The sequence below is a fragment of the Xenopus laevis genome, chromosome 1L (assembly GCF_017654675.1).
Source record: "Xenopus laevis strain J_2021 chromosome 1L, Xenopus_laevis_v10.1, whole genome shotgun sequence".
NCBI classification, from domain to species: domain Eukaryota; kingdom Metazoa; phylum Chordata; class Amphibia; order Anura; family Pipidae; genus Xenopus; species Xenopus laevis.
Genome location: NC_054371.1, coordinates 124,701,181 through 124,728,848, shown reverse-complemented (window position 1 = coordinate 124,728,848; position 27,668 = coordinate 124,701,181). Strand labels below are relative to the sequence as shown.

The 27,668-nt window shown below is 38.7% G+C and overlaps 1 protein-coding gene across 4 annotated transcripts in view; it reads left to right on the top strand.

Moving 5' to 3' along the window:
- The window catches only part of eps15l1.L (epidermal growth factor receptor pathway substrate 15-like 1 L homeolog), an 83,758-nt gene that overhangs the window by 40,841 nt on the left and 15,249 nt on the right, over positions 1 to 27,668 (top strand). For 2 of the 4 annotated variants that reach the window (XM_018257103.2, XM_018257116.2), the window contains 2 exons: positions 452 to 534; positions 9,628 to 9,760. In XM_018257103.2, coding sequence (XP_018112592.1) covers positions 452 to 534; positions 9,628 to 9,760 — 216 coding nt within the window. Of the gene's footprint in view, positions 1 to 451; positions 535 to 9,624; positions 9,761 to 27,668 lie in introns of all 4 variants that reach the window. The other 2 variants (XM_018257098.2, XM_018257110.2) reach the window with 1 other exon arrangement.

Genomic DNA, 27,668 nt, shown 5'->3' with positions numbered 1-27,668 from the left:
GTCCAGGCTGTAATGTCAGTTTAGCAGTCTAATATAAGGAGGGATGCTTTTAACCATTGAAACACCTTTTTTAACAGTTGCAACAACAACTTCTTACAAAGAATGCTAATGTAGATAGCTAGCACTATCACTAGTAGTAAGTTCTTTGGTTTTAGGCTGCTTTTCTGGCATCTGGTCAGTCTTAACTGGCTGAGCTTTTCTTTGTGCTTTTCTTAATGTAAAGTCAGCTAAAAGCTGTTGTCGCTTCTGCATATTCACTTAAGCCAAAACTTGCAGCAGTGACTGAAAGTCACTTGGAATTTTATGGTAGAAAGGATGTTACTACGTGTTGTGTAACTTGTTGGCACTATATAAATACAGTAAATGTTGAAATGGAACCAAGCATATTAATAGATACTATAACTGTTTTAGATATATATATAACAAATCCATTTTGATATTTTAATTTCAGATCCATTTGGCACTCTGGATCCGTTTGGGAGCAGCGCATTCAGCAGCAATGAAAGTTTTGCAGATTTTAGTCACATGTCCAAGGTAATATTAAGGTTGTTCTTGTATTTAGAGAATTTGACACAGGTGTGCGTAAAACATCTTTGTGTTCCTTGACACTAGCAGGCAGATTTAGCATTTTTCAAGTTTGGGATTAAAAAAAACTAGGGATGTACCGAATCCAGGATTTGATTCGGGATTCTGCCTTTTTGAGCAGGATTCGGATTCGGCCGAATCCTTGTGCCGGGCTGAACCGAAACCGAATATTAATTTGCATATGCAAATTAGGGTTCAGTATTCGGCCGAATCTTTCACCAAGGATTCGGGTGAATCAAAATAGTGGATTCGGTGCATCCCTAAAAAAATCACACCGGAAAAAGATTGTGACAAAACTCCATACAACTAGCATATCTGAGGGAATATTTGGACAGCTTTTACTTGATTAATTTTTTCATTGAAATGTTTGGTTTTTTTTTCACCCAATAAATCAAGATCAAGCTTTCCAAATACATTCTTGAGCATATTTACAACTGCATTTTCCCCTCAAATTGTGGAAAAACTCAGTCTCGACTATTGATAAATATACCCATAGATGTCAGTGTAAGCAAGGTGAGTTTTATGACACCCACACAAACTGAAACCCCCAGCTTGCTATTATCTTTTCCACCACTTCAAAGCCACATGTGAATGTTGAGATAAACAGACGTGTGGTTTATCCTGTGTTGACTTTCTACACATATTTCAAAAAAATGTATTTTCCTACTGCATATAATTTAGAAAGGTTTAAATGTGCATTATGCCTTGAAATAAAGACTTAACTACAGACTTATGCAACTTATAGTGTAAATAACTTCCTTTAATTTGTTGGATAGCAGACAGAATAGCTTCTACTAGGATTCCATTTAATTAATCTATTGTTGTTTTGACTGTAATGTACAGTGTCTTCTATTTTATGTTTTTAACAGAACACTCCTTTGTTTTTGTACATATCATGCACTTTAAAATAAATATTTCAGTCCATACGTTCTATTTCTATAGGCATGCCAATCTCAAGGCTTTGTAACAAATAGGTATTCCTAGTTAGTTTTTGCTTTGTTTAGTACCCTTGGTAGTATGCATATTTCTGCTACAAAGCATGCATCTTTATTACATGTGGTTATGAAAACCAGAAATAAATGCATTAAAAAGCAATACTCAAAAGCAGTGCACATGTAGTCATTGTCTCTGCGTGCAAAACATGATTCTTAGATGAAATCTTGTTGTGAAGGAAACAACAGCTCTCCATCATAATTTCTCTTGCACATCAAAGGGAATTTTACACTAGCTGCACAACTACAAAGAATTACCTTGAAAAATATCACTTTGCTTGCAAAACTAGCTATACACTATAACAGTAGCAAAAGTACTCGGTTTAATTTAAAAACATAACTTTCAGGACTTTTCAGGCATGTTTTTTTGTTAGAAAATGACATTTATTGAATTTTTAAAAGCACATTTATGAAATGGTTTTCTTTGTTGATAAATACGATTCTAAAAATCCCATAGGAATGAATAGAAAGTGAGTGAGTTTTTCTGTGGTGAGTTCTAATCTCACATCTTGATAAATCTACCCCTTAGTGTGTGCATACATATATGTACGCTTAGTACATGTATATGTATTATTGCTCCACCCTGCTTGATACATTTTCAAAACAAACATTAAAGGAGAAGGAAACCCTCTTGCAAAAAAAACCCGTACCCACCACCCCAGGTAGACCCTCCTCCCCCCAGGCTAACTACCCCCCAGGGAAATGCCCCATACTTACCCCTTGGTGCAGATTCTTCTAGCAGAGTTCCACACATCCATCTTCAGTGTCCTCTGTAAGGGAGATCATCAATTTCCGTGTAATTCCGCGCAGCTGTCGCAAAACGGCAAACTGCTCCAACTGCGTATGCGCATAAAAAACGTTCTCCCAGTCAGTTTACCAAAAACACGGAAGATGGATGCATTGAACTCCGCTGGAAGAATCTGCACCCAGGGGTATGTAATATTGGGCATTTCCCCGGGGAGGGTAATTAGCCTGGGGGGAGGAGGGAGGGGGGTCTACCTGGGGTGGGGGGTACGGGCTTTTTTGCATAAGGGTTTCCTTCTCCTTTAAATGACATAAATGAAATCATGTTATGTTTATAATGCCATAACTTCAACAGATTCTCTGGCACCTGCTGCAAATGCATCAGTATTTATTTCACATATCATTAGATCACAAAATTCTGCTATTGGAACACATTCATCATTTAACCACCTTAAGCAGAATAGAATAAACATTAGACTTAAGGTGCCATGGACATTTTTAGTAGGGCAAATACACTCACCATTCCAAACTGTTGAGTTTTTTTTTTATATCTTAATTAGGACATCCACTAGTCTGCTTCATGTGGCTTTAATTTATGACACATTCTCTCTGATCAATTGTACTGTGGTTAACCTGCTAAGAGGTTTTTGAAATGCTGCTGTGGGGCTTCAAAGCAAATATGACATAAGGACTTGCATCAGGTAGCCAAATAGCCTTTTCTATAAGCAATCTAACTAACAAACAAACAAAAAAATACCCAACCACCTAATATTTGCTAGATCTTTCATCATAGAAAAGTCTTAAAGGGGGTTTTTACCTTTGAGTTAATGTTTAGTATGATGTAGAGTGATGATGAGTGCTAGTCTGAGACAATTTGCAATTGGTATTATTTTTTATGGTTTTTAAATTATTTAGCTTTTCATTCAGCAGTTCTCCAGTTTGCAATTTCATCTGGTTTCATCTGGTTGCTAGGGTCCAAATGATCCTAGCAACTTTGCCTTGATTTGACAGTAAGACTCAAATATGAATAGAAAGCTCGGTAAGAAAAAGTAGCAATAACAATACATTTGTAGCCTTAAAGAGCATTTAGATGGGGCCAGTGACCTCCATTTGAAAGCTGGAAAGAGTCTGTAGGCAACAATATAAAAAAAACTATATGCAGATCTCATTAATAATTGATATACTGTTTAGATATGACATTTCAGTACAGAAACATGTCAGACTTTGCAAATGTCATAGCTCTTATATACACACACACACACACACACACACACACACACACACACACACACACACACACACGCACTAAATAACAGGCTACTGCAAAAGAAGAAAGTATTTTACAAAGAGAAATACATTGTAAATACTCTTCCTGTTTAGTGTTAACATCCACAACTATCTTTAAATTCAGCATTTGCAGATGTGCTTTATTTCCTTGAGAACTGTTGAAAACTCAGCCCAAAATAGGTATAGTAAAACTTGTACACAGCTTAGTAACTTTTTCTTGTGAGAACTTTCCCATCGCTGGTGGCATAACCACACTTATATTGCATTGCTGATTGCAGCGATAAATGTAATAGGACATTTTCTGAGTGCCTTAAAATGTGATGTGAAGACTTTCTGTAAACTGGGTTGATTTTCAGAAAATGATAGCCACAGAGTACTGGCTTTCTTTCATAGTCACATTTTCTGTCTGCTAGCACAATTGGAACTTGTTTAGAATTATAGCTTATAGAAAAATAAATCTGTAGTACATAACCTAAATTTTAGGATAAAGCTGGGTAGGAAGGCCTGATGGCTACAATCGAGGAAAGAACCAGCCAGAGACGAGTTTCTTATGGGTTTTGCTATGGATTGCAGATTTGCAAGTACCCCCAAGGGACTGATCACTAAACTGTTACCCAGTGCACAGCTGTCATCTGCTTCCATTTTCCCAGGCATGGATATATACCCAGTACAGCACTTCTTTGCTAGTTTTTTTACTGTGCAGGTAATCTCATTCAGTAGGCGCATGGGTTGTCAGGGAACAGAGTTGAACGTTGTGTCTGTGTGCTCTGCTGTAAAGTACCCTGGGCCAGTGCATTCATTAAAGGAGAGAAGCATTTGCTTTGGGAATCAGGTGTATATATATATATATATATATATATATATATATATATATATCTATGTATCTGCACTTACAAGATTTGTATAGCAAAAACAAAAAGGCTATTTATTCAGCTCGACGTTTCAAACCCGCACAGGGCTCTTCGTCAGGTGTATATAACTCCTGACAAAGAGCCCTGTGCGGGCTCAAAACGTTGAGCTGAATAAAGAAACTTTTTGTTTTTGCTAAACAAATCCTGTGAGTGCTGTAATTTCTCACACACACACACACACTCACTCACACACTCACACACTCACACACTCACACACTCACACACACTCTCACACACACTCACACACACTCACACACACTCTCACACACACTCACACACTCTCACACACACTCTCACACACTCTCACACACACACTCTCACACACTCACTTTGGAGGGGCTGCACCCCTCCTCTGGAATTCTCTCCCACAGTCTGTCCGACTTTTTTCCAACATTTCTGCTTTCAAAAGGTCTCAAAAAACACACTTATTTAGAGAAGCCTACCCTCGTTCTGTTTAGCTACCAAATGCTATACCATATGCTACATCTCTCACCTACTTATTTCTGATCTTGCCCACTCCCACACCTTGTGTCTCATTCCCTTCCTCTTTTAGATTGTAAGCTCTTTTGGGTCTTCCTCACCTGTATCAGTACTGTTTGTTATGTATGTAACTCTGTATGTTCTATGCACGCAATTCATGTGATTTCTTTGTATAAGCACATTTATTTTACAGCTCTGCACAATATGTTGGTGCTCTAAAAATACATGTTAATAATAATAATAATAATAATAATAATAAAAGGTGCCTAGCAGGTTGGCACCCCACTGACTGTATTTCTCTTTTAACACCAGCTTTCCCATTGATTTAGCATGAAGAATACTGTATCTCTTTTGTAACTAATATAAAAACACACTAGACTACTAAAGGAGAAATGAGGCAAGGTACAAATAAACTGTGCTATGTTTTGTGGCCACAATGTATACCTATCACAAATCTATTCTTGTGAGAACAGCCTGTGCCACATGTGGGTGCCACACTGGTGTGTGTCCTGGTGCATGCCACTTGCTTTCACATTATTAAGGTGCCACAAGAAACAGCACTCCTAGGTACAAAGCACAATGATAGTCCTGTGCAGGAGTTTCCCATGAATTCCTGAGATCTGCAATTTGCGCCATGCAGCAGATGTGCCAATAAACTAACTGATGATTGATGAGCTACTCTTCTATGGGTGGTCCAATTCCACAAATCCATCAAACCAACAGATTGCAGGGAAAGCAAGGTACCACTGACCAGGGGCTTCAGAATACAGAGAGATTCCTAATAGGTCTTGGTTAGGGATCACATTTTAATAATGGCTGATTCACATTATACAATTTGTCTGCATGCGTCTAGCTAAACAGTGACCACAAGACACTTCTGGACTGTGCTAGGTGCAAGTCTAGTCAGTGACAATCTTTTGACTAGGGCTTGATAAAACAGGTTCTGTCTATTTTAGGCCATTTGCCTACAAATAATCAGAACAGGGTTAAATAGTGTTGTTTAGGTTTTTTTTGTATCCTATGAAAGAATAGAATGTTAACATTTAAGTTCTAATACTTTCAATATTCGTACTGTAGCTTCTAATTTGGAGTTTTAAAGGGCTATTCCACACGGGGAGATAGCGACGCGTTTGCGGTCGCGGCGACAAAGCGCCGCGACAGTCGCCGCGACCGGCGCAGGCGACAGTTTTGTATGGGCGCCTATGTAAAAACGCCTGTGCTAACCACACGAGGCGATGCGCTTTTCAACAGTCGCCTGAAAATGCCTCGCCAGGCTTTTTCAGGCGACTGTTGAAAAGCGCATCGCCTCGTGTGGTTAGCACAGGCGTTTTTACATAGGCGCCCATACAAAACTGTCGCCTGCGCCGGTCGCGGCGACTGTCGCGGCGCTTTGTCGCCGCGACCGCAAACGCGTCGCTATCTCCCCGTGTGGACTAGCCCAAAAGTGCTTGTAGTTTCATGGAATGTAGTTTAGCAATCAAAATCCCTGACTATAATGATGTGAAATTGAACAAACACTGATGTGTTGTTGGTTAATATGAAAAGGAATATTTATTATGTATATTCTCTTTAGACTGCAAGTTTTAAGGCCAAAATCCACATGCTTGTTTTCTGCTAAATTAACTGCAAACGTATGCTGGTGTTTTATAACAGAAGGAAATTGAATGAACATAGTACCGGCGGTTTAAAAGTTATAGTAATAAAACATTGTCCGTTTGTTCAAGGGATGCATAAAAAGCATGTGTTGCCACCCCTTCGTTTCTCCTATGAGTTCTTCTCTGCTTTCCAACGTTCAGGTGCTTGAAAAAAGTCTTACACAGAGGAAACCGCTTCACTTTCAGAACCCTCTCTGATGTAAGAACAGGTACCAACGGTTACAGGATGCTTAGTAAAGACAGTTAAAGCAGTTTCAATGTACTACATTTACAATAACATCCCCATACAGAAACTAGGGTCAATAAGGCCCATAAAGTATATGTTCAAATGTTGCACATAAGCATGGTTATGTCCTGTTTTTTGAAGCACTAAAGTCACCCCTGTTGACAGAACCAGAAATTGCATTTTTAGCCTGACGCTGCTCACTACAAGACCTTTGGGCTGTTACAAGTGTTTCAGAGCTTGCTGTGAAGATGTTCAATTTAATTCCCTACACATTTTTTAAACCTTTCAACACCATAAGAACATATCTAGAACTAGCCTTTTGTCTTGGCTGAGAAACTTTGCACACGATGTACGAAGAATTGATGTCCATTATGGGCCCACTGTACTATATCTACCAGAGTTCCTTAAAGGCATAATATCATAGGAAAACATGTTTTTTTTCTAAATTTATCAGTTAATAGTGCTGCTCCAGCAGAATTCTGCACTGAAATCCGTTTCTCAAAAGAGCAAACAGATTTTTTTATATTTAATTTTGAAATCTGATAAGGGCTAGATATATTGTCAATTTCCCAGCTTCCCCTAGTCATGTGACTTGTGCTCTGTTAAACTTCAGTCACTTTTTACTGCTGTACTGCAAGTTGGAGTGGTATCCTCCCTCCCCCCCCCCCTCATCAGTCTAACAACAGAACAATGGGAAGGTAACCAGATAACAGCTTCCTAACACAAGTTAACAGCTCCCTGGTAGATCTAAGAACAACACTCAATTGTAAAATCCCACTGAGACACTTTCAGTTACATTGAGCAGGAGAAACAACAGCCTGCCAGAAAGCAGTTTCATCCTAAAGTGTTGGCTCTTTCTGAAAACACATGACCAGGCAAAATGACATGGCTGCCTACCAATATTACAACTAAAAAATACAGTTGCTGGTTCAGGAATTAATAATGTAAAGGGAATTATTTGCAGTGTAAACAGTGTAATTCAGAAACAAAAACTACACCATAAAAATCATGACAGAATCACTTTAAAAGGGACTGAAAATCCATAGGAATGTGTCATTACTAAAGAGTTGTCTCATGAAAATTTAGCTGGCCAAAAGTCCCCCAGCTGAGCACTACTTACCTGAGCTACATGGAGAAAGGATCTTTTGTAGGTGTATCCATTGTGCTGGGCAAGAGGCAGCACAATCCTTCCATAGGCTGGGCTACTGTTTTCATTTGTAATCAGCCTATGAAAGGATCATCTCCACACCCAGCCCAGTGTCACACAAAAACAATGCAGCACCCTCCACTTTCTGTCCCCTTCTAGAACAGTAGGTATCTCAGGAACATGTCAGTGTCCTTTTAGGGAAAAGCCATGTGTTCTCTAGACCTAATTGTCTTGTGTGCAATGTGTATGCATGACATATGTCTCTGCTTTCAAGGATTTAGCATTATTCGGTCTAATTGAGTTGATGCTGCAAGAGATTTTTGTGGGGTGAATGACATGGAAGTGCCATCTGATCTCTTTTAATACCTACATACATATACTGTATATGGAGTGTATATATGTCATCTGAAATATCATTTATTAAAGGAACTTTATTGTGGATGTTTTATGTAGTTTTGCCAGCATGTGGCAATGAGACACTGGGGCTCATTTGAAAACACTAGGCAAATTTGCACCTGGGCAGTAATCATTAGCAACAAATCAGTGATTAGCTTTTTTACAGCCAGCTGAAGGTTGAGCAGTGAAAGCAATGATCTGATTGGTTGCCATGGGTTTTTGCCCAGGTACAAATTTGCCCAGTGATTATAAATGTTACAACTGTAACACCACTCTGGGAACTGATTATAATGCAATTCTGATTCACTGTATTTGTCTGTCTGTTTAGGCATATGGGCCCAATATTGACGAGGCAGCATCCATTGTAGCAAAAGGCTACTTACATAGTATATGAAATTAATAAACAACTCTTGTTTCTTAAGTTCAGTCTATTTTGCTACTGAAACTAGCCTAACTTCTAAATGATCTAAAAACAAGAAAACAACCATTTCAGGGAGGGTAATGGTGATATTCACTATAATTGCATTTGGTCTTTATATGGTTATGATTTTGAACTATATTGCTTGTTATCCATAGCTTTGCAGTTTGGCATTTCAGCAGCTCTTTTTACTTACCAGGAACTGCTTTTTTCTGCCCATGGTAACTTGCCGGGTGCTGCAACCGGAAAAAATGGCAGCAGCACCCCTGCAGCTAAATTTGGTTCCCTTAAAGGGATCTAAACCCGAAAAATGAATAGGTCCTCTTAGCTCATTTGTCATACGCACGGACGTAGTGGAAGTGCGTATGACGAAAGCTCTTTCACCAGATCCGTGGAAGAGGTTTGGCGATTTTTTTAAAAATTTAATAAATCAATTTATAGTCACCCCAGGGCCGCTCCCCAAAACCTGTTGCCCTAGGCAAAGGCCCTCGGGTGCCTTAATATAAATATGCTCCTGCTCCTAGCTGCCCAGTTAATAAAGAATAATTTCCAAAATTAAAATGATTTGTTTAGAATGGACATGCAAGATCACCTTCCTGTAGTGAGAGCTTTCTAGATATTGGGTTTCCAGATAAAAGATTCCGTTCTTATATAGTAAAAGGTACACACTACGTTACAGTTTTACGCTATGTGCTCTTTCTGCAGTTTTTTGTAGTCTAAATCTAAGAATGTCTGTTAAACTTTTTTTAACATTTTAGTAACTAGTATCCATCTTGTTTTTAGCAGCACCAAGCACCAGATCCTTTTGCTGCTACCTTCCCTGGTACTGGATTTTCTGAAGACCCCTTCAAAAGCAAGCATGACACCCCAGCACTGCCTCCTAAGAGGAGTGTACCCCCCAGACCAAAACCCCCAAGTGGTAAGTTCCCAGAATGCCTATCCTTTATTGGCTGATCTTGATGATCAAGGGGCCTATTTATTGTACTGTGTAAAAAGTCCAGTGAAGCATTACTGATGATGCTGCCCAGAGCAACCAATTATCAATTAGATTTCAACAATTTGAAAACAAATATCTGATTGGCTGTTATGAGCATCATCACTGCTAATGCTTCACTTAATTTTTAATACAGCATGATTAATAGACCTCTTCAAATGTAACTTTTACTGTAACCTGTAAACCTGTTTGTTTGAAAGTCGTACAGCCTTTCAGTTAATTCACAATACAATGATTTGGCTTAGAATAGAGCAGGCTTTTATTAAGCATCTCTTACACATGACCACACTATTTTTTTCAGAATACCCATGTTTGTTAGTAATGCCAGATACATGAAGGCTGCTACCATATCTAGTTTTCTGTAAGTTTCAAAGACTTACATGTGGTCTTAGAGCAGGGCTGGAACTAGTGGTAGGCAGAAGAGGTATGTGCCTAGGGCACAGAGGTATCTGGGGGGGGCTCTAGCATGTACCTTACCCCTAGTCTTTACCCTTGTCCTCACCAGCAATGCTTGTATGCACATGTAGTCGCATATGCACGTGCATGCCCATGGTGGCTGGCTTGGGTCCAGCTTGATGTGGCCCTGTCTCGGAGTCTTGGCTAGATCATTTTTTCCATCACAGGTTAAACATCTTAAAGGACATGTAAAGCCTACATTTTCCGACCATGTATATAAGTTGGGCATATCTTCCCCAACCAAGCAACATAATTTGTACTGCATAAACCCCCCCCCCATTGGCCGACGCCATCACATTTTCCTAAAACGAATAGCAGCTTTCACTCAGCGGCCAATTTCACTCTCACACATCATCACAAACATTGACATCTGCAAACAGGACATGTATTCTGTAATGTCCAATGCAGAATGCAGGCTTACACAGGCACAACATACTTTGTTAAAAAGTTCTGCTGGGGTTGAGCACTGTAATGGTTAAGCTGAGCTCAGGAGAGGTGGTTAGGAGAAAAAAATAGGATGAGACAGCTAGAGTTTCTATAGGAACCAGCAATGCTATCTCATCATTGGTTGTAGACTGGAGGGCGTTTAGTAATCTGAGCTGAGAAGAACTGAGCATGCTCATAAGTCAACAGCCAAAGCAAATTCCCGAGGGATGGAACAGAATGGGTTAAAGAAGGAGAAGGAATTCTAAGTGATTAAGGGGATGCTGCAGCCTTACCGTTAACCTTTTAACAACCAGAGTGGCAGGTATCTAAAGATTTTAAAGAGGCTGTTCACTGATTCAATTTGTGTGTGTGTGTGGGGGGGGGTTACATGTCCTTTTCAGTATTCTTTTTTGACCTAATCTATTTTCTTGCCCTCTCACCACCTGAAGTGTACCTGCTTGTGTCCAACTGCTACAGCCATCATGCTGAACTTTGGGCTGGAGAGATTGTTTGCATGGCAAATCACTTCAAGAAAAACATAGAATAGGGCTAGATCCAATACTTAGGAGAATCCACTGTCCTGCTGTTCCCCTTTGCATTCCAACTGCAGGCGGATTTTGGGGCAAAATGCAAAATGTTGCATTTCGGTGCCAAAATACGACAAGTCTGCCTGCAAACAAGCAGAATGATTCTTCCGGGTGCAGGCAGACAGCACCTGAGGAGAAACGCAGGAGGAGACCCTCCATCGTCTGGCCCTGGTCTTACTATTATGTTATCCCACCATACCTTGAGAAATAGCCTGATATGGACCGATTTTAGATGCTACCTGAGACCGAGTCAGCATCTTATCTACAGTGTATCTTTGGGTCAGGTTTATAAATCCCAACATGGTGAGGACTGCATCACCTGTCCTTGTTGATGCTGATCTCTCATAACAGCCTGCATTGGCACCCATTTTGTTTTGAGGGCCTAACATCCACATTAACCTAGTATGGCCCAGCATGCTCGTTTGTCAACCTCGCCAAACAAGTGTTAATGTGTATCACTGCTTTTATACTAGACTCTACAGGCAAGTGTTGCTGCACTTTAGAAAAAGAGCTAGTGGGGGTCATTTATCATTACTGAGCAAATTTTCTGGTTACCAATCAAATTGCTGAATTCATTGTTCTACTTGCAGCTAGCTTTAAAAAGCTAATCACTGATTGGTTGCTATAGGTAACTGCCCAAGGGCAAGTTTGCCCAGTGTTGATACATGAGCCCCAGTGTGTTTTATGCGTTGTCTTTTGCATCTCTGGTTTCCTATATATGTAATATATTAAACCTGCCCATCACCCCTACCTTTCAATATAAGTCTCACATGTCTGTGTATATTTTTTTTATTAGAACAATACGTTGCAGAGGAAACCACTTCATTTCAGAGCTCTCTGATCTGTGAAATGGTGGCAGCCAGTTTTGGGTAATGCAGAGGCACCGCCTGTGATTTCTTAGACTCTCTCGTCTTTTTCCAGATAGCATGAAACCCTTTATGTATGCAGTCAGTACATTAGAAAACTTAATTTAATAACCCTATTTAAATATATATATATCTATCTATTACTGGCCACACGCATTACATACTTTACAGCTTTATTTCCAGTTTGTATGTGTTATTAACTGGAATATAATATTTACAGGTGTTACAGTTTATAAAATTATGTTTTGTATGATTTGAAGTATTTAATCAGGGAGATATGTACACAGACTAGTGCCAAATTAAACATACCAATTCAAAAGGAAAATAGAGGCCTTGTTTGAAAGTTTGCTTTCTGGGATAATAGGTTTAACTTCTTTCCTCTATTGCAGAAATGCATATCTTCATAGTGGTTATTACTGCTGTGTAGTTCTGTGAGTTGAAGCCACACAATTGACATTGTTTGTGGGAGGAGATTGCTGTCCGTGGCTTGTGGTGTGGGACAAAAGCAGAAGTGGGAGAATCTGAGAAGGGATTGTTAATCCTTAAATTAAAAAAAAAAAGATGTAGGTAGGGTTTTTGTTCCTTGATTTCTTGTGTTTCTTCTAGTAGCTCAATAAATGCTCAGGTACAAATTATAACAAAACTATTCATAACAAAGTGAAAATAGACCTAGAAAGAAAACATGGTCACCAGCAGGGATCACAGAGAATCATGTTTAAGTAGTGAGTAACAAACAAAAAAACTTTAGTAACCAAAGTCTTCATCCCAATAACGTTTTTATATCAGAGAACCTAAGGATAGAATGTCATTTAAATCACAAGGTGTTCAAAGTGTTTTGTAATAATACCAAAAGTCCATAGTATCTCTTCGGATTTGGAGGAAATTGGTGGTCACTATGAGTGTCCAAATGTAAAACAAAAATGCCACATGAAGGTCAACTTTGTCTTACTTCATTGATTTGCTTATAGATGCTTTATGGTTTTTAAGCCCACATTGGATGATCTACATGTGCAAGTAGTTATATCAATCACATAGAAACTGCATCAGTATACCAGTATACTCTGATGGGCTTGGGGGAATTCTCTTTCATGTGCTTTTATTTATTTACCATATAGTTATATGTGTGCTGCCCTCTAGGCACAAACACTTGTTGCCTATCTGGTAAATACTACCCTGCTGATTGTATCTTAAATTTGTTAACATAATGGAGCAAAGCAGAAGTGAGAAAAAGTCATGTAAGTATAGCACTGGCATGTAAATTAAGCTTTATCTAGAATGTCAGAATGCAAATATGCATTTGTTTTTCAGAAAGGAAAGTCTCTTGTGCGATAGACCCAGAAGTTTTTTGCAGAGCACAATAATTTTCATAGAGGGTCCTCATCTTAAAGGGATACTGTCATGGGAAATTTTTTTTTCAAAATTAATCAGTTAATAGTGCTGCTCCAGCAGACTTCTGCACTGAAATCCATTTCTCAAAAGAGCAAACAGATTTTTTTATATTCAATTTTGAAATCTGACTTGGGGCTAGACATATTGTAAATTTCCCAGCTGCCCCAAGTCATGTGACATCTGCTCTGATAAACTTCAATCACTCTTTACTGCTGTACTGCAAGTTAGAGTGATATCACCCCCTCCCCTTTTCTCCCCAGCAGCCAAACAAAAGAACAATGGCAAGGTAACCAGATAGCAGCTCCCTTACACAAGATAAGAACAGCACTCAATAGTAAAAACCCATGTCCCACTGAGACACATTCAGTTACATTGAGAAGGAAAAACAGCAGCCTGCCAGAAAGCATTTCTCTCCTAAAGTGCAGGCACAAGTCACATGACTGGGGGCAGCTGGGAAATTGACAAAATGTCTAGCCCCATGTCAGATTTCAAAATTGAATATAAAAAAATCTGTTTGCTCTTTTGAGAAATGGATTTCAGTGCAGAATTCTGCTGGAGTAGCACTATTAACTGATGCGTTTTGAAAAAAACATGTTTTCCCATGACAGGATCCCTTTAAGTAACATGGGCACATTCCTATAGTGTGGGGGGGAGTGAGCGGATGGGCCATCCTTAGAGCAGCCATAGGGAAGATCCCTAGATTGGTTTTTAGTGTGTGTGAAGTATCCCGGTTTGGTTTGCTTCTTATACAAATACAAAACCATCTTTCCTGCCATTGAGTTAAAGCCACAAGCACAACAAGAGTGGTATGATAGCATACTTTATACTTCAGGCTGAACTGTAAGTTCACAGTACAATGTTTGTGATCACTTATATAAGGGGTACATTTAGTGCAGGTCATAAATAAACAAGACTTGTCAGTGTTTTCATAAAAAAACCTCCTTCCTACTTACAAAGGTGGACTGAAGTCAGTGTGATTCAGGATTTGTTTTAAATGGATATTTCACCTTTACATGAACTTTTAGTATGATATAAGCAATCATATTCTGAGATCATTTGCAACTGGTTTTCAGCAACTTTCCTCTTTTAACTTTTAGCTGTTACCTGGTTGCAAGCATTCAATTTGTCAAAGTAGGTTTGAACGAAAGAGAATAAGAGAGCGCCTGAATACAAACTTGTAATACAAGGTAAAAATAACAGTGACATTGTACTCTCACAGAGCTGTAGGTTTTTGGCTACAGGGGTCAGTGACCTCCATATCAATCTCCGTAAGGGGCAGAAGGCAGAATATTATAAAAAACTATAAAAAATTAAATCTAGTTGAAGAGTTTCTAAGAATAGGACTTTCTATAACATACTGTTAACTTAAAGGTGATCATAAGATCATTTTTCCCAATATGTTAGTGTTATTTGTCTGCAGGGTCAGACTGGGAGGCCCGGGCCCCCCTACTGCAACGCTGTGCACACCGCCTACCAGGTTACAAACCCTGGGGCCCCGCGCGCATGTGCTGAAACTGTGCGGTGCACAAGTGCGAACAACGCTGTGCGGCGCCACCAATTTTTTTTTTTTGTAGGGCCAGCATCTTGGGAGAGGGGGTCTGGTCCGACCCTGTTTTTCTGTCAATATTAACAGGTTCTCTCAGATACTTCCATTCTGTACAGATAAAATTATACCTTATAATTAACATCTTCTTTAGGTGATTCATTTTGATATTATGCTTAAATTGCATCAAGCACTTTAATTATGTGTTTCTGTATGATGTTTACCTGCTATAGTAAGGCTGTTGCCAGAGCTCAACTCTATAACTGACAAACAAGTCCTGTTATCTAGAGATTATATGCGCGTTAAACAGAAATCTGCAGGTAATCTGTGGTTTCCCTCAAAAAGATGGGAAATGAGTAGAATCGAAAGTTCAGTTGCAAAGTGTTGTGCTAGTGGGGTAAAGCAGTTGGAGAATGTTATTAGTCAATGTTATTTCAATATAATCTACTTTCATGTTATTTTACAGGTGCTATGTATTCTAGGCTCTGACAGTATTTATAATATTAAAGAGATACTGACACCAGAAATTAAACTCCTTTTTACATCTATCAAAATATTGCCTTTGAAAGCAACTTATAACTTTGCCATAAAGTATTTGCACAATGCTTTTACATCACCTGTCTGATGCCCCATATGTTACTGTATGAGGGGGCTGCCATATTTGTGCAGCAGGAGTCCGTTAGTATTAGAAACTTTAACTGACAGGCTGAGATGGGACAGTCAGGTTGGCAAAACAAGTTTAGAAACTTCAAATAAAAATTGCTTAAAAAAACAAACCTCTCAGCGATCAAAGTGACCTATGTGCAACTTTTAATGTACATTCATATTTTAAAAAGTAGTTTTGTAGTGCCCGTTTCACTTGAAGATAGTTAAAGGTTAGACCTATCTGGGGTATATTGTTTTAAAGAGGGAACGGTCCAAACATTTTCCTGTTACTGTAGCAGTGTGATTAACTACTGATCATAGTGTTGAGATAAAGCATTATGGGCAATTCATTGATTTGAAAGCTTCCAGTACACTTTCATTAATGGAAATTTTCAGGGAACTGTCCACCCTAACTGAATTGTCATTGCAAATAATTAATGCATTGCAATTTACTGACTCATCTTAGAATCGGCTAACATGAAATTGGCCAACAGCTCACCACCTCAGTGTGTGGGTTGCAGCTGAAACTCAGAGCAATCATTTCTTATGTAAATCAATACGAAAAAAAATCGAATTGGCTCTTTATGAAATAGTTTAACGGGGTTGTTCACCTTTCCATTAACTTTTAGCATGATGTAGAGAGTGATATTCTGTGACAATTTGCAGTTGGTTTCTATATTTTATTATTTGTGGTTTTTGAGTTATTTAATTTTTTTTTTTTTTTACTTTTTATTGTTAATAAACATATCAGATCATATGACTATTATTTGGAGTTACTTAGCTTTTTATTCAGCTGCTCTCCAATTTGCAATTTCTGCAGTCTGGTTGCCAAGCTCAAAATTACCTTAGCAACCATGCATTGATTTGAATTAGAGACTGGAATATGAATAGGAGAGGCTTGAATAGAATGATGAGTAATAGAAAGTAGAATTAACAATATATTTGTAGCTTTACTGAGCATTTGCTATTAGATGGGGTCAGTGACCCGCATTTGAAAGCTGGAAAGAGTCAGAAGAAAGCCTATACTTAAAAAAAATCTTTGAGGAAAAAAAATAAATAATCAAGACCAATTGAAACATTGCTTAGAATAGACCGTTCTATAACATAATAAAAATTTACTTAAAGGTGAACCACCCCTTTAAAGGAAAAGGAATAGCATTTTACACTTGGGGGTGCCAAATGCTAGGCACCCCCAAGTGACTACTTTTACTTACCTGACAACCCTGGGCTGGCGCTCCTATCAGCAGAAAACTGCACCGGCCTGGGGTTTTTCCAGCGAGCAGCATGGAGAGATCCTCTTCCTGCAACTTCGGGTCTGCCCGCAGTTGCACATGCGCATTACAGTGAAAAGCCAAACTAAAAGCCAGCTATTTCGCTCTACTGCACATGCGTCTCCCTGGGAAATTTGAAAACCAATGAAGCAGAAATAGGATCGACTACTCTCATAGTGAAAGAAAATGTAATTTAAAAAGGTCACTTGGTTAAGGTTCTTTGTAAATGTAATTGTATTTTAAAGCAGCATTTCTTTATCCCTTCTTGTTTTGTAGTTCTGATTCTGGAAACAATGTGGCAGTAGTCCAAGTCTCCTAAAGGTCTGTCAAAGGAACAGTGACACCAAAAAATGAAAGTGTTTTAAAGTAATGAAAATAAAATGTACTGTTGTGCTGTACTGGTACATCGATTGTGTTTGCTTCAGAAACTCTACTATAGTTTATATAAAAAAAGCTGCTGTGTAGCCATGGGGGCAGCCATTTAAGCTGAAAAAGGAGAAGAGCTACAGTTTACACAACAGATGGCAGATAGGTTGCAATGTGATTCTTCAGATCTTATCTATAATCTACTGTGTATCCTGTGTTTGAATGGCTGCCCCCATGGCTACACAGCAGCTTTTTTATATAAACTATAGTTGCGTTTCTGAAGCAAACACGCCAGATTTACCAGCGTAGAGCAACAGTACATTACTTTGTCATTCCTTTTCATTTTTTGATGTTCCTGTTCCTTTAAGCAGCTTAGAACTTGCAGGGCAGGAAATAGCCAGGAACTGACAAATCCTGCATTCAGTTACATTTATAAATCACTTTATTTAAAAAAAATAAAATAAATAAATCAATCATGTATATTGGAAATCTGCTTAAAGGAGAAGAAAAGGCATTTTTACTTGTGGGTGCCAAAAGTTAGGCACCCCAAGTGATTGTATCTCCTTACCTCACACCTGAGCCGTGCCTAACTTTTGGCAACCCCAAGTAAAAATGCCCTTTCTTCTCCTTTAAGCAGAGAGAAAACTGCACCGGCAAGCACGGCAGAACGATAGTCTTCCTACTACTTTCTTCTAATTTCCTGGCCAGATGCATGCGCAGTAGAACGAAATAGCCAGCTTTAGTTCGGCTTTTCGCTCTACTGCACACACGCAGCTGCAAGAAGAAGCTGGAAGCCAATCGCTCAGTGATGCTTGCCGGAAGAACCCAGGTAAGTAAATATAATCACATGGGGGTGTCTAACTTTTGGCACCCCTAAGTATAACAAGCCTTTCCTTCTCCTTTAAAATTACATTTTCTTTCATTAACAAAAAACTGTTTTGAGCGTAGGACCCCTTTATAATACCCTGTGTCTCTTAAAGTCCCCATACACATGCAGATACAGAGATAAATTTAGTCGGCAGCTTATTGGGCAGTGTATGGGGCCCTCAGACGCGCTTCCCCGATCGATACCTGGCCGAAAGTCAGCCAGATGTAAATCGGGCGGTTTAAAAAAAAGTTGGATCGTGGACTGCATCGGTTTGTTGATGCAGTCCTTGATCCGACCTCTCGTTTTCTCCTCCTCGTGATCCGATTGTTGGGTCCTAGTGCCCATAATCGGATCAGCCAATACCACCAACCTCAAGTTGGGCATATTGGGGAGAGGTTGCCAAATAAGTGGATCTCTTTATGTATGGCCAGCTTTAGGGGACCTAACCTAATTTCATCATTTTTGTGACAAATGCCTTGAGCACTCCACTGGATGGGTGGGGTGGCACTGTATCTGCATACCTCCCAATGGTCTTGTTTTCTGCGGGACAGTCCCGATTTTGACAGCTCATTCTGCAGTGCCAGAATTCTTATTGAAATATCCCAACTTTCTCTTTGATCTCCTTCACTGATGCCAGAAAAAGATACAACGTTTCTGAAACTTAATTAAAATCACAGTTTTTTTTGGCAGAGCCAAGAACAGCAGCTGTACTTGGATACTTTTGTAACAATCTCAGATAAGCAAAGATACAATTGAGACTAGCATCTTAAAGGGCAATTCACTTTCTTTAGCAAAACAGCTTTGACATACAACATTGCACTAAAAATCTCAGAAATGTGTTCAAACTTTAATATCCTATAAAATTTTGTAAAATGGACATGGTATTTAGGGGGTGTGACCATAAAATGGTCAAAAAATTTTGCAACACATTGAGACCCTCTTTCCATTTTTTTAATGTTGGGAGGTATGTATCTGTAATTTTTGCTTATGGAGATAGTACAGTTTATTTTTACTTGTTGGAGATGTCCGTGTATTTCAGAAGGATTCAACTTCAGAATACCTATAATGTGTGAGATTTAAGGTGGCCATACACGGACAGATAAAGCTGCCTATATCTGTCCATTAGACCAATTCAGCGATTTATCTGCCCGTGTATGGGGGCTTCCGACGGTTCTTCCCGGTCGATATCTGGCCACTATATGGATCAGGAAGGTTTTATTTTTCCGGCGAATGACCCGTCGGAGCCCATTGCTCCTCGTTGTAATCCGATCGTTTGGCCCTAGGGCCGAATGTTCTGATTACCCCAATATAGCCCTACCATCGGTGGGCATATCGGTGAAAGATCTGCTCGTTTGGTGATTTTGAAATCACCAAACGAGCGGATCTCTTCATGTATGGCCATCTTAAAGGGATCCTGTCATCGGAAAACATGTTTTTTTCAAAACGCATCAGTTAATAGTGCTACTCCAGCAGAATTCTGCACTGAAATTCATTTCTCAAAAGAGCAACAGATTTTTTTATATTCAATTTTGAAATCTGACATGGGGCTAGACATTTTGTCAATTTCCCAGCTGCCCCTGGTCATGTGACTTGCGCCTGCACTTTAGGAGAAATATGCTTTCTGGCAGGCTGCTGTTTTTCCTTCTCAATGTAACAATGTGTCTCAGTGAGACAGTTTTTACTATTGTGTGTTTTTCTTAGATCTACCAGGCAGCTGTTATTTCGTGTTAGGGAGCTGTTATCTGGTTACCTTCCCATTGTTCTTTTGTTTGCCTGCTTGGGGGGAAAAGGGAGTGGGTGATATCACTCCAACTTGCAGTACAGCAGTAAAGAGTGATTGAAGTTTATCAGAGCACAAGTCACATGACTTGGGGCAGCTGGGAAATTGACAATATGTCTAGCCCCATGTCAGATTTCAAAATTGAATATAAAAAAAAATCTGTTTGCTCTTTTGAGAAATGGATTTCAGCGCAGAATTTTGCTGGAGCAGCACTATTAACTGATGCGTTTTGAAAAAAATGTTTTCCCCATGACAGTATCCCTTAGGATGTTGGGATTTAAAATATAATTTTCAGTTGTAGGATAGCAAGTGGTTGAGTCAGTGAGGTAGAGATATAATTATTAGAGCTATCCATTACTTTGGGGGTGATGACCAAAACATATGTGTGTTTTATTTATGCATTTAGAATCCAGTTATGAGTAGTGTGGTTTCACTGTTTCTAGTCCAGAAACCTGATTTATTAAGGCATCCTGGCTATATGTGTTTCAGGAGTAGCTTGCAACTCCTGGGGTTGCACCTGTTTCCTATTTCTGCGGTAGTATTTTATAAAATAGCTATTTCATTAAACAATTGTTGTGCGTGCATTATGCTAAGAAAACAAACTGCATGAAGCACAGATCATATTTCCAAGACAATAGGAAAATATATAGAACCTGTTGGATGAGTTTGTTTTGTGTTTTTGTCTTAAAGGGGTTGTTTACCTTTGAGTTAACTTTTAGTATGATGTAGAGAGTGAGAATTTGAAACAATATACAGTTAGTTTTCATTTTTTATTACCGGTATTTGTGGTTTTTGAGTTATTTAGCTATTTATTCAGCAGCTTTTCTGTTTGCAGTTTCAGCAATCTGGTTGCTAAGGTCCCTAACAAGCCTAACAACCATGCACTGATTTGAATAAGAGACTGGAATATGTATAGCAGCCTTACAGAGCATTTGGTTTTAAAATGGCGTTTTAGATCACACAAGCTGCGTGCGTCCCTGCAGGCAAGATGGCGGACTTTGCCACTTCACCCAAGTTAGGGGAACTGTATCAGCTGTACATTTAGATTGTAAACTCTTCAGGACAGGGCCCTCTCCGAATCTTTTAAAGTTATTGGTTGTTTTTTGTATGTAATCTCTATGTTTAACGTATGCGCCCATTTATAAATACGTATTAAAGGGGTGGTTTACCTTTAAGTTAACTTTTAGCATGTAATAGAATTCCAAGCACATTTTCAATTAATTTTTAGGGATGGGCGAATTTTTTCGGCTTGTTTTTTAGACTTGTATGGCGTCGTGCTACAAAAAAAAAAAAGTTGTGTCAAAAAAATTTCGCTATGCAACAAAGATTTTTTGACGCACATAGACTTTCATGGGCATCGGTGACATTTCACCTGCGGCGAATTAAAATATTTTTTTAATTATTTGCCCTTTTCTTCTGACTCTTTCCAGCTTTCAAATGGAGGTCACCGTCATGATCTATAAAGCGAAGGCTCTGTAAGGCTACGAATGTATTATTATTGCTATTATTACTCATCTGTCTATTCAGGACCTCTCCTATTCATATTCCAGTCTCTTATTCAAATCAATGCATTGTTGCTAGAGCTATTTGGACCCTTGCTGAAATTGCAAACTGGAGAGCCGCTGAACAAAACGCTAAATAACTCAAAAACCACAAATAATACAAAATGAAAACCAATTGCAGATTGTGTCATAATATCACTCTCTACATCATACTAAAAGTTATCTTGAAGGTGAACAACCCCCTATAATAGTAGTACTAATGGCCATTTCCAACGATATAGCAAGTAATCACATAACTGCTTATAATTTCTTCCAGGAACTTACTTTATTGACAACTTTTATCCAGAACTGACCTTTCATAGCATTGCCTGGATTTCATGTTGTATATAGATTTGAAGACTACTTCTTTTTAAATGTAGTGTTTGCCTACATGACGCAGTTTTGCTGAAGTGATATGGTAAGTGATATGGAGGTAATCTCTTGTACCTGAGAGCGTTCCATGTGCATAAAAAGCAGAGCCCTGCCAACACTTAACACTATTTATTTTATTTAGCTTAATTAACAGCTATTCACCAGCTGAAAGAGATATCTGTTTTGAATTGCGTCCGTTTTTTTTTTACAGTGGTCAGCCTTTTCTGTAGCTTGTTTGTTTCGATATTCGTGCTGTACAAATGCGGCCTCGTTTCTAGGTAAAAGTTGTTGATTACGAAAAGAAAGGAACAGATTTTTTTTTTTTTTTTTTTTTTTTTTTTTTTTTTAAGTGCGCTCCGGAAACCTGCATGTGGGTGTCAGTGATTAGTGTGAGCATCTCGTGGTCTCCCGGCTTTGGTTGCAGATGGGAGTTTGCAGTGCCCCACCCGTGACCACTTCCTATTTTTTTTTTTTTCTTTTAGTATTCCATTTCTGCAGCGCTTATGCAGCCGTGCATACTGGCAATTGTGTGTAAGAAACCAAACAGCACCCATTTTGACCAGCTCATAACCTTTTCATCTCGTTCCTTTCTGCATGTAATGTTCATAAACTTTTAACCCTGGTTTAGCAACAATACTGTTGGTATTTATGTTTGGGCTAACGCAAGCTCCTCTCGGGCAAAGTTCATATTTCAAGCATGCATTTTACACATGAACTTGGCAAATGCAAGGGTAATAATTACAGGGGTTTAGTGCACAGTCTGCAATACACCTGTAAAGAAGAAAGTGTTGCTTAAACACATACTTTTTTCAGGGTAGCAATTTAACTATGATTAGCCTTTTTTTTTGTTGCAGAAATTAAAAAAAATAAATAAAAAGCAAATATAATACATTGAGGCAGAGGATTTTCTTTGCTGTCCTGCAATTTTTGAGTGAGGTACACAATTTCTTCCTGGTTTTAAGAATGTGTTGCAACACTGTGTTTCGGTGCCATAGACATTTTAAAAAGTATATTGTGTTTGGCTGATTTCTGACAGATTTGCTGGATTGAAGGAGACATACTATGTAGAAAAACTAGAATGTACCAATGCATTTTACTCTTTTAGATATAGAAGGAATGTGCTTGAAAAAGTAGTGTTTGTGGCTACTTTATTCAAAATATATGCAAAAATCCTACTAGTCCCGCCCATCTGTTCCACCTCTTGCTGCCTCCTTGCCCAGGCTGTGCAGGGAGCCAGCGGCACTCAATACACTGCACTGTAGGATAGGAACCAATCAGCACCTACACTGACCTGATAGGGAACTGAATCCTGTCATTGCTTGTGTGACTGCAGGGCTGTGATTGGCTGCACCCCTCCTACTGTGCTTTTGGCAGGGACTGTTAGGACACGCCCATCCCTCATCTGAAACACAGACAGGGACCAGTGAACATCTATAGGGAGCTCCAGTAAACGGTACATTTTGGAAGACAGCATTAATTTACAGCCAAATGTAAAACCAGCACCATATAGTATACATTATTGCCTACAACATTATGGTTTTTTATTTATCCTATAGATCTCCTTTAAAGAGGACTAGTGGCCTAGATTTAATGTTGTGAGGCTGGATAATAGGACAAGCTTAGGGGGTTTTGTAATTGAATTGGGTTGCAGTGAACGAAAATAGAACAGAGTTGCATTTTGGAACACTGTTGCAGACTCATTTTGTAGGGTAGTATACACAGTGTGTTACTAGGTTAGATAGTGAAATTATGTTTTAAATTTGAATAGTGGGGAAAGGCTTCATGACTAAATAGTGGATATGGTTGACAGTGCCATATTACAAAGATACTGTTCAGATTTGGAAGATAGTCAGACTATATGCACTGAAAGAATCTTGCATGGTTGTGTAATAGAAAAGGCTTGCAGATTTCTTTATCAGAAGACAAAAGATTTTCAGGTTACAGGGCAGTTTAGTTGAAGAGAACTCTGGTGCTCCATTGTAGTTCTGGAAGAGGCTTGCATGGCTTGATACTGGAAGAGCCTGGATACTGGAATGAGGTTGCCCCGCTGGATACAGAACAGGAAAGTGCAATAGGGTTGCAGGGCCGGGTGGATCAACAGGGATGAAGGGCCGTGTAATGCAACAGGGATGAAGGGCCGAGTAATGCAACAGGGATGAAGGGCCGAGTAATGCAACAGGGATGAAGGGCCGTGTAATGCAACAGGGATGAAGGGCCGTGTAATACAACAGGGATGAAGGGCCGAGTAATGCAACAGGGATGAAGGGCCGTGTAATGCAACAGGGATGAAGGGCCGTGTAATGCAACAGGGTTGTGGGGACAGATAAAGGATAGATGTATTGCATACTGCAGGCTTGGTTTTGTGCAAAAGGGTTATATACAAAGGATTGCAGGATGAATAAAGTTTTTTTTTTAACTTGATAGTTAATGGGGATTTCAGGTTTGCACATTTGAAGATATTTGAGGGCTAGAAAGTGGAAAATTTTTCCAGACTGTTTTTGAAAAGGTTTAGATTGCTTAATGTTGTAAGAATCTTTTATGTCTGGAGGCTGAAATGTGTTGCTGGGCTATGTACAAATAGATTAATGGATGGTTTGGTTGAATGACTGGATATGGGAATGAGGTTGCAGGGTTGAAAAATGGGAGAAGTTTGCAAATGCCAGATAGTCGGACCCTGATGCCATAACACTGTTGCGGGGCTGTATATTAGAAGAGGAAAATGGAAACTTCCTTTATTTGAAGAGAGATACATGGCTGGAGAGTTGAAGAGGGTTTGCAAAGCTGAATTACTGAACAATTACTGAATTACTGGGCTAATGCATATATAGTTGTAAGCTTGTCGGAATGGTTTACTAGACCATTGCTAGAAGTTAACGGAAGTTGATGTTGTGTTCCGATATGCCCCGATACATTTATCAACCTTAAATCTGCTTTAAGACATGTGATTGTAAGTTAAAACTTCAGCACAGTAACCAGTCATTTAAGACATTCCTGGAGTGCTCTAGAGATAACAGATTGGTTATGGGGCTGCTCGTAAACTAGCTGTGCACCCACTGTAATACATGACTGAATGCAGTTTTTTCCCCAATACTTAGTTAAATTTAAGTGGCCTCATATGCATATTCTTTCATAGAAGAGAGACGGGTTATTTGGCTACGCAAAAGCAAAATATACCTGTTATTAAAGCAGGCACTTATACCATCAATGTGACTCTGTACCATCATGATAGTTATGTGGTTAGCACCTCTCCCTTCGAATTGAGCCTTTCAGTTCCGTTCCCACGTTTTTTTCTCATTCTAAGTTACATCTGATTAGTGTTAACAATGTGCTACTATCACCCTCCCTTTGAGGTCTAGTATTTATCTATGGTCAAAAGCAGATCATTTCCAGGCAGATGAACAAGTTCTTATTTTTAGAGTAGATAATCCTGTTTGCAAATGTTATTGATAAAATATTAGAGATGCAGTCAGAAAAAAAGCAGAAATGAATCTTCAAATAATGGATTCATGATCAAGAATTATTGTTCCCCTTAAAATGTACATGTTTATAAGAATATTTTAAGTTTGTGTTTTAATTATTTAGCTCTCTGTTCTCCAGCATGGAGGTCTAAAAGTTCTCTGTATGCTTCAGTCAATTGCCCAAGAAGTCATATGCTTTAAAACATTTATGAAAAAAATACAGTATTTGTTTTTTTCACAGTTAATCTTTTTGGTTGCCAAAGTGGTAACTAGGTAGCAACTACCTCAAGACTGCTCTGTCTATTAAAGGAAAACTATACCCCCCAAATAATGTAGGTCTCAATAAAAAGATATTGCATAAAACAGCTCATATGTAAAACCCTGCTTCGTTTAAATAAACCATTTTCATAATAATATACTTTTCTAGTAGTATGTGCCATTGGGTAATCATAAATAGAAAATTGCCATTTTAAAAAATAAGGGCCGCCCCCTGAGATCGTAAGATTCACTGTACACACATACAAACCAAACAAACGTTACTTCTTAGGTCACATGAGCCAATTAACAGACAGTTCTGTCTTTTGCTTCAACACTTCTTCCTGTTACAGTTAGAGTTGTAGTATTTCTGGTCAGGTGATCTCTGAGGCAACACACAGACCATCACGAAATGGAGGTTCAAAGCAAGAGATGTAAAAGGGCAAGATTTACTTAAATATATATTCCAGTTTGATAAGATTTTTTAATATGTCACTTAATGTGATATAAACTATCTGTTGCTCAAGTATTTATTTTGAGGGTATAGTTTTCCTTTAACTGGGTGGTAATGCCAAAACTGTCCAAATTTCTTTACTTGGCCTGATAAAAGCTGCTGTCTTGATGATCAAATTAACAGCTTATTGGCCTGTGTACTAGACCTGTCTGACTATTATTTGGCCAAAAATAGGCAGGATGAATATTTCAGTTCAACTAGGACAATATTAGCATGCTTATGCAGTCCCCTCAAGCCACTGATTTGGCTGAACACGAGTGGCCAAATCTGCCCAGATTCATTCATCTGACAGCCTCCCGAAATGAGCAAATCTAACCATGTATGGCCAGCTTTAGGCTCATTATTTTCACTGTATAACAAGATCTTTAGTAAATGTTATCTTTGGGCTTTTTGTGATTCTAAGGGTGTAGAAGGCAACTTCTAATTTCAGTATTAACATGAAAGAGAAGAGTTGTCCACACCTGACTTTTACAGGATGCTCTGGGGGCATAGAATAAGTCATATTTTTTATTTAAGTCTGCACTTTGCCTGTTGCATTAGGTGAATTAGGACATCATGTAAATAAGAACTGATCTTCTATCATGGTAAAGTGTGGTTTCTACAGAACCACTTAGGGAGATGCTGAAACTGCTGTGGTTTTCTAGCAGAATTAAACACTGAAAAACAAGACTCTTCGTTCTGTATTGCAGTGCCAGGAATTCAAATGTTATTTTGCAAAATGTGTGATTTTTTCTCTTTTTAACTTTGACACAGTGGTACAATATTTGTCCACCAGCTAGGCACTTACCAGTAACTAAATTCAATTATTTAACATAGTCAACACAATCCAAAAACCTCTTTAGAGGGACCTTATACCCCCCTGTTTCAACATGAGGTAAAAATTAGTACATGTCCTAAGCATATTTTAACCTTCCATTTGAGAAATATATGTTTTTGGTATATCTTGAACCAAATTGAAAAATTGAAACTCAAAATTGCTTTAATTTTGCAACATCCCGGTCCTTCAGAGCAGTTTTGGGAGGAGGAAAAGGTAAAGAAGACCTATCACCCAGACATAAAAAGCTTTATACTAAAAGCCCTTTTCAAATTAAACATGAACCATCCATACCTGTTATAAAAGGTATTTAGGAGGTGGGGGAAAGGCAATTACTTTCACTTTCCATTCTGCATTTCCTATATGTCACTGTTCTTCTCTCATTCCCACTCCCTTCTCATCGTCCAACCTTGTAGCCAATACAAGGAGCATTTATGGAGCATAAATCACATTATGGCATGATGTAATACTTTAATAACAGTGTCCACAAAATGGCAGCTGCCTGCTTGCTGCAATTTTGTAATTCCAAGGCTGAAGGAAACACAATTTAAATAATTATATAGTGCGAGTAAAGATTATTTTGCTTGACAAGCACAATAGAAATTAATTTAGAATTATTTTTGAAGGTAATGGGTCGCCTTTAATAATTATACACCATACCCCTGTTTTTTTAAAGGGGACA